The 11,463-nt window shown below is 39.9% G+C and overlaps 1 protein-coding gene across 2 annotated transcripts; it reads left to right on the top strand.

Annotated features, from left to right (window-relative positions):
• Positions 1–231: 231 nt before the first annotated feature.
• On the top strand, positions 232–10,972 carry LOC102697086 (transmembrane 6 superfamily member 1). Of its 2 annotated transcripts, XM_006628675.3 has the most exons (10): positions 232–1,190; positions 1,523–1,626; positions 2,850–2,947; positions 4,417–4,520; positions 5,020–5,102; positions 6,167–6,285; positions 7,269–7,373; positions 8,057–8,149; positions 8,537–8,656; positions 10,265–10,972. In XM_006628675.3, the coding sequence occupies exons 1-10, from the start codon at positions 1,099–1,101 to the stop codon at positions 10,454–10,456; spliced, it is 1,110 nt and encodes a 369-aa protein (XP_006628738.2). In that variant the 5' UTR covers positions 232–1,098; the 3' UTR covers positions 10,457–10,972. The 2 variants fall into 2 exon arrangements, with proteins under 2 accessions (XP_006628738.2, XP_069046572.1); XM_069190471.1 differs by lacking the exons at positions 232–1,190; positions 1,523–1,626; positions 2,850–2,947 and adding an exon at positions 3,110–3,179.
• The last annotated feature ends 491 nt before the right edge of the window (positions 10,973–11,463 follow it).

Below are 11,463 nucleotides of genomic sequence, written 5' to 3'. Positions count from 1 at the left end.
GCCCCGATTTAGAGCTGATATAAACATTTTGTTTGCTCCTTGTTTGTGTCGGATTGAAAATGCAGAATTCAGGAATGAGCGCATTAGGTGTACAATACTGCCTGTGGCCAGCAGAGGGCTGCTTGTCCTTGAAAGTTCCTTAAATGTGCATGATGTCAGAACAAACTCGTTTCAGTTTCACTCGTTACACCTAAAAAGTCATTAGATTCCTCGTGGCCACATAATTAGGTGTTTAAACATAACGGACTGGGATATTTTAGGTATCACGGCTGCTATTGCAAAAAAGGTTTCTCATCAGTTTTGCTACAGAAATAAAAGTTATAACCTTTTTGGCATTTTTATTGGCATGTAGCTAAATTAAACCATTGCAGTTATAGTGAAGTACGATTATGCAACATCGGGAGTGAACGAGTTTTTGCTGCTTAATATTCTCCCGCCTTTTCTAACTTCTAAATCTAAAAATCTAATACATTAAAATGCGTTTAGATTACGTAATATATATATACTTTATATAGACTTGTTTTTTTTTTACTTTTACTATTTACCCCTGGATTCGAAGAGTGAGGAGCAAAGATTGTCCTGAAGAAGAGAGGTTTGGAAATGACCCTACTGTTGAAGACAGAAGTGTGTACGGGCATGCGTGCGTGCTTGCACAGCTCCGCCTCGCTGGTTTCTACACTGCACCGCAGCCTTCTGAAACCATTGGTTGATAAAAATGTTTAAAGAGCTGTGGAGACATCAGCGTGTCCTATTTTTTGCATTTTCGACCTGGAAGAGCAAATTTGGAACTGCAGGCAAGCCATCGCCTTGTGTCTGAGCGAGTACTTCGTGCGTCATTTTCCAACCGTGCCCAGAGGGTCGCGCCGGAGCCCGCAGTCCCCTCTCCTGAGCGCACGGGCGCCAGCTCTCTCCCGGGAGATCCTGGACCAGTGCGCGCATTCCCTGATTGGTAATCCGTGCTTGGCGAAACTGCGCCTTGGCTTGCTCCGTGAGGGACCAGCGTATTTCAAAAACGACTCCTGTTTTTCCACTTTTTTTCTTAGCAAAAATGCATTTTTAGAACGTTGACCGTAGCGACAATACGGAAGTTTTTCTGCAATGAGTGCTTCAGCTGGAACTGGAGTTTTTGTGCTGTCTTTTCTGTCAATACCCATCACATACATTTTTAACTTTCTGTTTTATACGAACAGGTGAGTCTACTGTATGTTGGCCCGCCTATTGTGTATGCTTTTCTAAAGCTGTTGATTTATATATTTCGAATGATTGCCGAATGAAGTAAAAAAGGAAGCAACTTGGTATCATTCAAAATAAAATTTAGCTAATGTACATTTGCTTTGCAGGTTAAGATCATCTCTCAAACAGTCGGCCACTAGAATACATGTAAATTGTGAACCTAACCGCCTGACCACTCTCGTGTTTTATGTTCGGCACCAACTTTTATAATTAATCTAATTTTTAAGAGGTTGTGAACTACTGAGGAGAAATATTTTATGCGTGTGCTCAATACACTGTCTTTTCCCAGTACTGGAGCGGTTCTGGTCGCCGGAGCTTTAGTTTTGCTCATCATAGCCATACTGGCACGAGTGTTGCTTAAGCGAAGTCCGCCGAAGGACCCTCTTTTCTATGGTAAGAAAAAGATCTCCCATCTGTAATGTTGTATAATGTTTTTTTTCGGTCAAGTGCTTGACCGTACTGCTGCCCTGAATTAAGTGTGCAAATATTTGATAAAAATGATAGAACACCGCGTACAAATGAACAACAGTAACTGCAGTGATTCTATATCAGCATGGGGAATTTTAACCATTCATGACTACAGTCTTTCTTTACATGGAAGTGTTGAGACCTTTTAAATTGCCTTCATGCATAGAGGGAAGAAACGCGAACCTCGCTTTGCCATGTTTGTCTGTCACAGTGAGCATCTGTGCCAGAATTCTTTTGAACGTCGACCTCCTTTCTAATCTGAAGTTACTTTGGATACCTCTGTCTTTTCTTGGGTGACTGCTTTCATCATTTTCACTCAGTTCAGCTTGTCTGCAATAGTCAACACTCAGAGCTGACTGGCTTTCATTGAAAAGCAGGTGTACCATTTCTAACGGCCCAATTCATCATACTGTACATTTACACTCATACTAATAAAACGTTTTTTGTTATATAGTTCAGATAAACCAGTTAAGATCAAATTCACTTTTGCAGTGATGACCTGAAGAATACCCATTTATACAGCAAGACATTCACTGGAGCATTCTGAGTGCTGTGCCTCACCTGGGATTTTAATGCACAACATTTTAGTTGCAAGTTTGGAGCCCTATCCATTCCCTTTCAATTTTGCTTTTGTCCTAAAAAGGCCAGCCCCCAATCTCTGTGGCGCTCGACAGCTGCCTGCCCCCAGCAGCATTGTTCAGTCAGTGCTAAAACAGGCTCAGCCCGAGAAAACATGTTGCTTGTGAAAACATGAGTGGGACACAGTTCAGTTATACAAGCTTCTAGTGAAGATTCAGACAGGGATAAAACCCATAGCTACACAAATCCAGAGGAAATAGCTCAGGGGAGATCAGTGCAATGATGTCTGTCAGAAATTCCATGCAAATCAATTAAAATAACTGCTAACATACAGTACAGCAGTTGTTTTGATTGGAACAGCAGATATTGGTAATTAACTGCATAAGTGTTTTCTTGTTGTGAAACAGCAGAGGTCAAAATGAAATGGTTTCACGTCACGTCGCATGAGAAGCAGTTTCCAGAATTCAGTGCCTTATGTGGGAGATGTCCAGGGAATAAGGGGCAGCAGTTCAAAGTTGTGATTCGTGTCCACATTAAGTGGTGTCTTCATTTTGATTTTTTCTCTCCAGTCTATGCCATATTTGCCTTCTTGAGTGTTGTGAACCTCATTATAGGACTTGAACAAGATGGCATCATAGACGGTTTCATGACCTTTTATTTGAAAGAGGTAAGTGAAGTAAATGTCTGGTTTTACTTAAGAACATCCCAGTCTTATTGACAGTGCCCTGCAAGAACCAGAAACATGCCATTGACATGTTAAAAAGGGAACTCAGCATATATCTAGTGTAACTTTTTATTTTCCAGCAGGAGTCTAAGGAATTTCTTCAGAATTTCAGCTGGGGTTTCCTGTTGACAAGTGTCTCAACAGGGAAGTGGTTTTTAAAGTCAATTTGAGAAATGTCAGTAAGTCATGTGTACATATGTGGAGTAATATTAACCCTTGACAAAGTAAATGATTTGTTACCTTTGAAGAACCACCAGATATGTGAGCTTTTTAATATATTTCCCTTCTAACAATGCACAGAATCAAATAAAATACAATTACAAAGTGCATTTCAATAAAATACTTTGACCATGCTGAGATTTACTTAAGCAGTAAGGCTGAAAGTCATTCAATGAAACCTTGTTAGTTTATCAGGGTAAATAGCTTTGCTCTGATAAAATAAAATAACTCAGAAGAGTAGTGTGATAAAGAATAGGTGCTAGGATGACATCATATGTCCATTGCAAACTGGCCAGAGAGCAGCATTCTCCTTGGCTGTAGTTTGTAATAAGCTGTCTCTTGAATGATGTCAGGGTATCACCATCAACATCATGGCTGGCTAACTTGTTCCATACACCCACAACCCTTTGTGTAACGAAGTTCATCCTGTTCACAGTTTAAAACACACTTCCAAATAGTTTGATCTTGTATCCTCTAGTTTGTTTTTCACTGTTGATCTAAATTCTGTCCACTGGGTTGACTTTGTCAGTGCCTTGAAGATTCTAAACTCTTGGATTAGGTCCCTTAGTAGTCTTCTTTATTCAAGACTATAAAAGTTCAGCTCTTTAACCTGTCAGTGTAGGACATTCCATTCAGCCTGAGAATAATGTGATTAATAATATATAACGTGGTGCCCACAACTGTATAGAGTATTCAAAACAAGGCCTTCCAATACTGCAATGTACTGTACAATATTATAACATCCCTTTATTTAAACTCTAACCTTTTAAGTATACATCCTACAATTCTGTTTGCATTTTTATTGATTTCCCACACTGGCTAGAAGATGGAAAATATCAACCTAAAATACCAAACTCTTAAGAAATTCTGAATGCCCAGAGTTTCTTCCATTTGTACATTATATCTCTATAAAACTCTGATCTTGCCTAAATTGGATGAAACCAGCTCTGTGTTAACCCATTTTGAATTTTGCCTCAATCTCTTTTGAATCTTCTTTGCAGTTTTTTTCTAATCTGATTTAATCTAGTCAGACCAGATTCTAGATAAATGTTATGAGTTAGGAAGAGAAGAAGAAGAGAATAAGGTCCTATTACAGACCCCTGTGGTACTCCATATCAGTTTGAGCCTTCATTCGTTGCAGGACCCTCTGTTTTCTCTCCACTGATCTTCATGGCTGTGCTGGTGTTTTCCAGGGAGAGCCCTACATGAACACAGCTCACGGACACATGATCTGTTACTGGGATGGCTGTGTGCACTATCTCATGTATTTGCTCATGGTAGCAGCAATAACCTGGGGGTAAGAATGAAGTAATGAGGTGCTGTCATTACTCCTTTAAATATATTAATGAGCAAGTACAATCCATGCAATTGACAAATCCATCCAACCTAGACTTTAATTTAATTGTTCATATATGCTAATGTACTATAATGAAAGGATAATTAAAACATGTTTTATCACTTATACCTATTTTGCCTAATTAGGCTGCTGAACTGCATGTGACCCTGCAATTCTTAGTATGTTCCTAACAATGAGATACCATCATGAACAGACGTTTCACTTTTTCCACTGGAAATCCAGTCTGTGCCAAATAATCTCCAGAATGTGAAACCCATTCAACCACAAGCTGTTTGGACAAATGCAAAACTGATGTTTCATCTGTAAAATTGCTTTTTTACAGATGTTTTCTGAATGTCTGAATTCTTCTCCTAATATAGATATGCGTTATTGAACTTGCAAGACTGTGATTTGCAAAGGCTTCTGTCAGTCTGAACAGAACTTTTTTTTTCCCTGGTAGGGAGAGTTACAGAGCAATTGGCCTGTACTGGGTGGGGTCTTTCCTAATGCGTCTCATAGTCTACATTCCCGGAAACATTGTTGGTAAGACAAATTTGTGCTTCTAAACCCTTCATGTCTCAGGAAAGTGTTTAGTTTATGTTTCTGAACACTGTTAACTGTCTCACACATCAAAGAATAATGTTACTGGGCAAAGCAGTTACAGTTTCTAGCCGCTGACTCTTCGCTGAGTGAAACAGTGATGATGTCATTATTACGAGACTCTGCAGCCAAATAGTTTCAGTTGCCTGGCTGGACAGAATGCTGTGAAGCCTGAGACTGGAGTTTTTTTTTCTTTTCTGTATTTTACTTAATTGAAGCATCAAGTTCTTAAAAAGATTTAACGGTCTATAAGAACACGAGAGATTACAAATGAGAGGAGGCCATTCGCCCCCCCTGCCCTGTTTGGTACTTAGAGGTTAATTGATTCCAGGGCCTCATTCTGCCCTTTTTTGAAAGAAGCCAGGATGTCAGCTTTCATGACTGGATAGCTTGTTCCATACTCCTACAACCCTTTGTGTAAAGATGTCCCCCCCCCCCCTTTCACCGTTTTAAGAGCAGTTTCATGTAGTTTCTACATGTCCCTTCTGGTTCATGCCTCACTGTCCATTCTGAAGAAATCGGTCAGATCCCTAGAGGTTTTGAAAACTTATAGTCTTTTGTTCAGGACTAAAAAGGTTCATTTCCTTCAACCTGTCAGAATGTATCTAGTCATTCCTCTCTGGACAGATTCCAGAGCAACGACATCTTTTCTATAAATTGGTAACCAGTATTGTACATGGTATTCTTAATGAGACCATATATGTGTGTTAAACAATTGTAACATACCATTCCTAGATTTAAAGTCTATTTTTAACTTCCCCATGTTATTTAGAAGATGTAAATGATGTGTCAGCATAAATGCTTAGGTCATTTTTCTATGTAGCTTCTTCTGTCTCAGTGTTTTTACCTGTGTTCTGAACCCTATCTTGTCTTTCTTCGGGCCTAGACCAAGAGCAAGTCCTTAATGAGGGACTTTAGCTTTGCCTTTAGTCCAGTGGTGTCTGCTCTCTGTGCACTCATGATGCTTGCAGGGAAAGAGGTGTAATTTTCTGTAATTTTCTTTTTAGGGAAGTATGGGACTCAGCTGAGTCCGTCCTTCTTCGTCACTGCTCCATATGTCCTGGTGTCGGTGTGGGCTTGCTTCCGGATCTTCAGTCAGCCCTGCACAAGACAAGCACCGCCTCTGGTAAAATAACTAAAAAATAAACCTAGAAGCCCAGTGTGCTGAAGTACACTGTGTATATAAAGATCACAGCTTGACCAGCACTTGCATAGAAATCCCCTGATTTCATTGACACTTCAGGTTTTTAATGTATCTAATTTAAACAACTAACTTTTACCTAGATGTGCTGAAATCAGCTAAATGTTTGGAAGGTAGGCAGATAAAGAATGCTTGTGAAAAAGTACAAAAAAAATCGTTGTTCAGGTACTGCAAGTTATGTGGTTTTTCAAAGCAATGCAGTCCTCCCTTGAGTAGGATTCAAATGTGATAATTCTGTGATAAATCTGGGTTATTTTATTTTGTGGGGCTGTATTTTACATTTAACATGAAGTGAACCTTTAAGTTACTTTTATGAAACACGGGGTCTGGGAAGAGTTCCCCATGAATTGTTCTAGATGTATATCTACGTGATTAAAACTCTGGTGAAATAATGCCGACTTGGAAATCCATTAGGGGAGACCTCCTGAATAGCTGCCTTTTTTATTATAACAAAAGTTAATAAGTTTATGATGAATAAAAGGTGGATAGACATCACAGGATTGTTTTGTCAAATATCATTGTGGAAAAGTTACACAGTGGTGCAGTGGTTAGCACTGCTGCCTCGCAGCGCTGGAGCTCTGGGTTCAGTTCTGGACCTGGAGTGCTGTCTGTGTGGAGTTTGTATGTTCTCCCTGTGTTAGTGCAGGTTTCCTCCAGGAGCTCTCATTTTCTCCCACAGTTCAAAGACACTCTAGTAGGCAAATTGGCTCCTGAAAAAAGTGGCGCTGGTATGAGTGTGTCTGTGATTGTATCTGTCTGCCCCATGAAGGACTGTCATACTGACCATGGTGTACCATATCTTGAGCCCATTGCTTGCTGGGATAGGCTCTGGCTCCCTCATGACCCTGTGTTGGGTAAAGTGGTTAGAAGATGGATGGATTGTGATATGGCGTTTATTTTGTGTTCAGAGTATTGAGGAAGCCCAGAGGAAGGGCCTGGTGCAGAGGCCCCTAGACCTGCTCTTCGTTCTCTACTGCCTTCCTGCTGCACTCTTCTGTGTCCTGAGAGGCCTGGTAGGAACACAGAGGGCACAGGCTGACTGCATGATGCTTGGGGCATTGACGTGTGTGACCACCAAGATCCACTCATTTTTCTGTATTCTTAATAGTGCACCCACTGGCCAAAATATGAGGACCCCACACAGAGTAGTGTGTGGGACCGGTATGGGCACCAAGAACATCTTAAAACAGCTTGGTTTATATTCCACAAGCTCCTGAAATATTTGCAGCCCAATCCAATAACAGCTCCTCTAGCAGCTCAGCTCTGAAGATCATTACAAGGGCAGAGTCTATCTTTTGTGTCATAAGAGGCGCAGTGTTTCCATTACTGTTAAATAAGAGTCTTATTTACCATGTGTTATTTGCAAGTCTAGGATGGCCAGTGTCAGAAAATAAGTAACAGGTAATCACAGAGGAAGTACTCCAGTGATGTACTTAATGCTAGAAAAAGGCAAAGCAGAGAGTGCTGCTGACTTCCCCTGCACTCTTTCTGTCAGATGGAGGAAATAATTCTTTTTAGAAATAGAAACAAAATATATTTACAAATGAGTAAATTACAGATTGACCAATATCATAGAGATAGGCAGGTAAGAGTGCTGCATTACTTTGAAATTTTGGAAGCCTGAGTTTTGTGCCTGCTCAGGTTTCCACTGAAGGAGGTTCACTGTGCGAAGCCAGCTAACAGCAGCTCTTCGCAGGTAGTTCTGGATTGCCCTTCAACACCTTGTCAAGTGTACCTCCAGCACCGCGAGCCTTACCTCAAGGATCCAGCAGCCTATCCCAAAATCCAGGTGAGAAGAAAAGACCTGTTCCTCTTGTACATTCCAAAAAGAAATCGGAAAAGTGTAAACCATTGTCAAGCAATGAGTAGTGGTGCAGCTAAAGCTGTACTGACAGAGCTTCTACCCACTTACCGTATTCATAGGGATTTTCAACAAGTCTTCCTGGGAATTGCACATTTAAAGTTGTCCTTGGTAAACATACCCCCAGAAAACCTTTTATTGTTACATGAGATAGCTACTGTATAACGTTTTCCAACCAGACTTTGTCAAAATTTTCATTTAACAAGCAAAGACTAATTCTGCATAATTAAAACAAACTGAGAGAAAACAACTGGTCATTTCTGTGCCCCCAGAAGCTCACATAAACAACAAACAGCTGTTCTCATCCCCTGACAGATGCTGGTGAACCTGTTTTACTCAGTGCCGTGCTACACTGTCACCATCTACGGCCTGCTGGTTCCTGGGTGCAGCTGGATACCGGACCTCGCTCTGGTGCATGCTGGAGCTGTGGCGCAGGTGAGGGGAGCAGCACTCTCGTGTGTCTGTGGATATGTATTTTGCAAGAGAAACATTCTTGGGAAGGAGCGAGGAAAAAGGTAGCTTTCTTTCCAGATAAACACCAACCCCCCCCCCAAAAAAAAGCACAACAGAAGAGTTTTCAACAGCAAAAGTAACAGATTAGCTGAATGGCACGAGGACTAGTTTTGTGTCTTCCACAGGAGGGAAGGCAGCTTAATCATCACAGATAGAAACCTGAACAGTAGGCTCCTGTGGGATACGATACAAGCAGGGTGGTTTGGACAACAAGCTCGGGAGAAAACAAATGCATCATTATTCTGTGGCAGTCGGCAGCAAGCTGTGAAGGGCTTTTTTTAAAACAAATGTTCTGGATGTCGCTATTTTTAACCACTGATTGTGGGACGTGACAGCCATTCAAGGAGGCCTGTATCTGATTTGCAGCTTATTATCTCTCAGGACCTGCACAGTGGAAGAGTGCTGTAATTAACTGAATCCTGATTTTTATGGCTCCGCTCTAGAGCTGCTAGGGCACCTTCAAAGATCTTATATTGACAATTGGAAAACTATCTGCAACTCATATTTAATCTTCTTTGCTCCAGCTATAAAATTGTCCTTTTAAAAAGTAATTTAGCTTTGTGTCCATCTATCTTTTTTGGGGTGCATATGAGAGCTTAACTAGGTTTTAAAATATTGATTACATCACTCTGCATTTTAGATAATAGTATATACAGTCAAAAGTCATGGCTAATGTTACTATTTTCAAAAATCAGGTTGAGCAATAAATTGCTTATTGTATATTGTGCACTCTTTGCCCTGAATGCATTGCAGATATTAGTATTTCTTGGCACAGAAGAGGATTATTTATAAATTAACGTTTCAGTTTCTGAAATGGGTATCTTGAAAGATCTACTTAAGACAGGCTTTGAAAATGAGATTTTGCTTTATGCATAGAAACCATTCTACATTTTTTTAAATGTTTCTTTCTCAGTAATCTTTCAGAGAAAAAAAAACATGGGAGACAAAAGCCAGGCACCCCTCTGCTTGTACAGGAATGATGTGATCTTTAAATGGCAGCTGCGTGAGTTATAAATAATTGCACTGCTCAGTGCAGCCCCTTGCAGGCTGAAAGCAGTACAGCAGCTTCAAAATTCTCACTCCACTAGGAAACTTGATAACAGCAACAAAGGCCAGATTCCCAGCTGTGATGTGAACTAAACTTCAGCTGTGTCAAAAGGTTTTTGTGCCATCATTAATCCCAGCACAGTCTTAACTTTGCTCCTAAAGCTCTAAACTGATATCAGCCACTCTGCAGTGCCATATGCTTTTTACAGGAGGGTTTGCGGTGGTATTTCTGAAAAGATCTTTCTGACCTCGGTTAAAGAAATGCAGTATTTGGGCTCTAAGTGAGGCTAAGGGAAGCAGTCAGCAACAGTGATGTACACAGAACTGCCCCAAATCAAAGGCAATAGTGCAGTCATTCGGAATTGTTGTCTATACCTGATACACCAGGTTTTAAAAAGCTACACCAGTCAGATAAGGGCTCTTCATCTGGCAGCTGATTCATCAACAATGTTACATGGTTTTAATTTTTGGTTCCTCTCTCAGGCTCAGTTTTCTCACATCGGTGCCTCCCTCCATACCAGAACTCCCTTTACCTACAGAGTCCCAGAAGAAGCGAAGAACCTCTTTCTTATAATCAACATCCTGTACGGAGTAGTACCTCAGCTCTTCTGTTACCGCTGTGTCAGCAGGCCAGAGTTCTTCCTCAGACGTAAAGAAGATAAAAAGACTGAATGAAGGAAGATAGTTCAGTACAGGCTGATGCATTGTTGGAGGTGGTCAGTATTTCAAGACTGCACAGAAAAAGCCTGAAGCAACAAAATAAAATCCATATCTGAAACATTCCTTTGACCCAAAAGGAAACATTGTGAATAAAGTCTATCACTTTGGAATTATTTTTACTCAAAGAAAGTATTTTTGTGTTGCTGTAACTACATTTTTTTATTGTTTAATTCTTAATTTTATTTGGTGTTTGTGAGTTTATTGAAAATATTATATTTTCATGAAGATTTTCAAGTATTCCTTAAGAAAATAATTAGTTTGGTTAGTGCACTGGGAACAGTGGTATACTGTAAGTGTTGTCACTCCACATTATTAAAAAATTAGGTTGCTTTGTCTAGCCACTCTGGTATTCAGCCTGTACATGCTAAGCTGTGCACAACTATGGTTAGGTTAGAAACCTTAAAAAGACCTTATAAAGAATGCAGAAGCGATACCTTGACAAATGTAAATAAAATCAATGTTATTATTTGATCCCTCTCTATCTGTTCTAAATATAAACTGTTTTTGAAAATATATGGACTCAAAGTATAAGACATTGTAATTTCTTGTTCATAAAGAACGACAATCTAGTAACTATGGATCAACATAGCAAGTAAATCAATTTTTTTTAAATCTGATGTACAGAAAATTCAAATTTACCTTTTAAACAATGTCTTTTTGAAATTATAATGCAAAATTAAGTGACGCCAGTGTGAATCAGCTTTTGGCAGATTTCAACGTAAATTTCTGCATTTCTCCAGAAGCTTTCAGAGGCCAGAGTAGTGAGATTCCTTTTGTAGGCAGGCTACAGTACGTATTGGTGAGTAACGTCTTTTTACGAAAAACACAAGGAAGTTCAGATTTCATTCATAGTTTAAAAAGGAAAACATCTTGAGGAAATAAGGTAGCATGTGAGTAATGCACTTACAATAAACTGCAGGTCCTAACAATTAGTATTTACAGATGCTTGATGAGATAAAGTC

Source organism: Lepisosteus oculatus, chromosome 5 (genome assembly GCF_040954835.1).
Source record: "Lepisosteus oculatus isolate fLepOcu1 chromosome 5, fLepOcu1.hap2, whole genome shotgun sequence".
Taxonomy (NCBI): Eukaryota; Metazoa; Chordata; class Actinopteri; order Semionotiformes; family Lepisosteidae; genus Lepisosteus; species Lepisosteus oculatus.
Note: the sequence above shows the minus strand (reverse complement) of the source record. Positions and strands in the feature narration are given on the sequence as shown.

Coding starts and splice junctions, on each gene's coding strand:
- LOC102697086 (XM_006628675.3), top strand. CDS start 1,099: ATGAGTGCTTCAGCTGGAACTGGAGTTTTTGTGCTGTCTTTTCTGTCA. Junction 1,191..1,522: donor TTTCTGTTTTATACGAACAG/GTGAGTCTACTG, acceptor GTCTTTTCCCAG/TACTGGAGCGGTTCTGGTCG. Junction 8,150..8,536: donor CAGCCTATCCCAAAATCCAG/GTGAGAAGAAAA, acceptor ATCCCCTGACAG/ATGCTGGTGAACCTGTTTTA.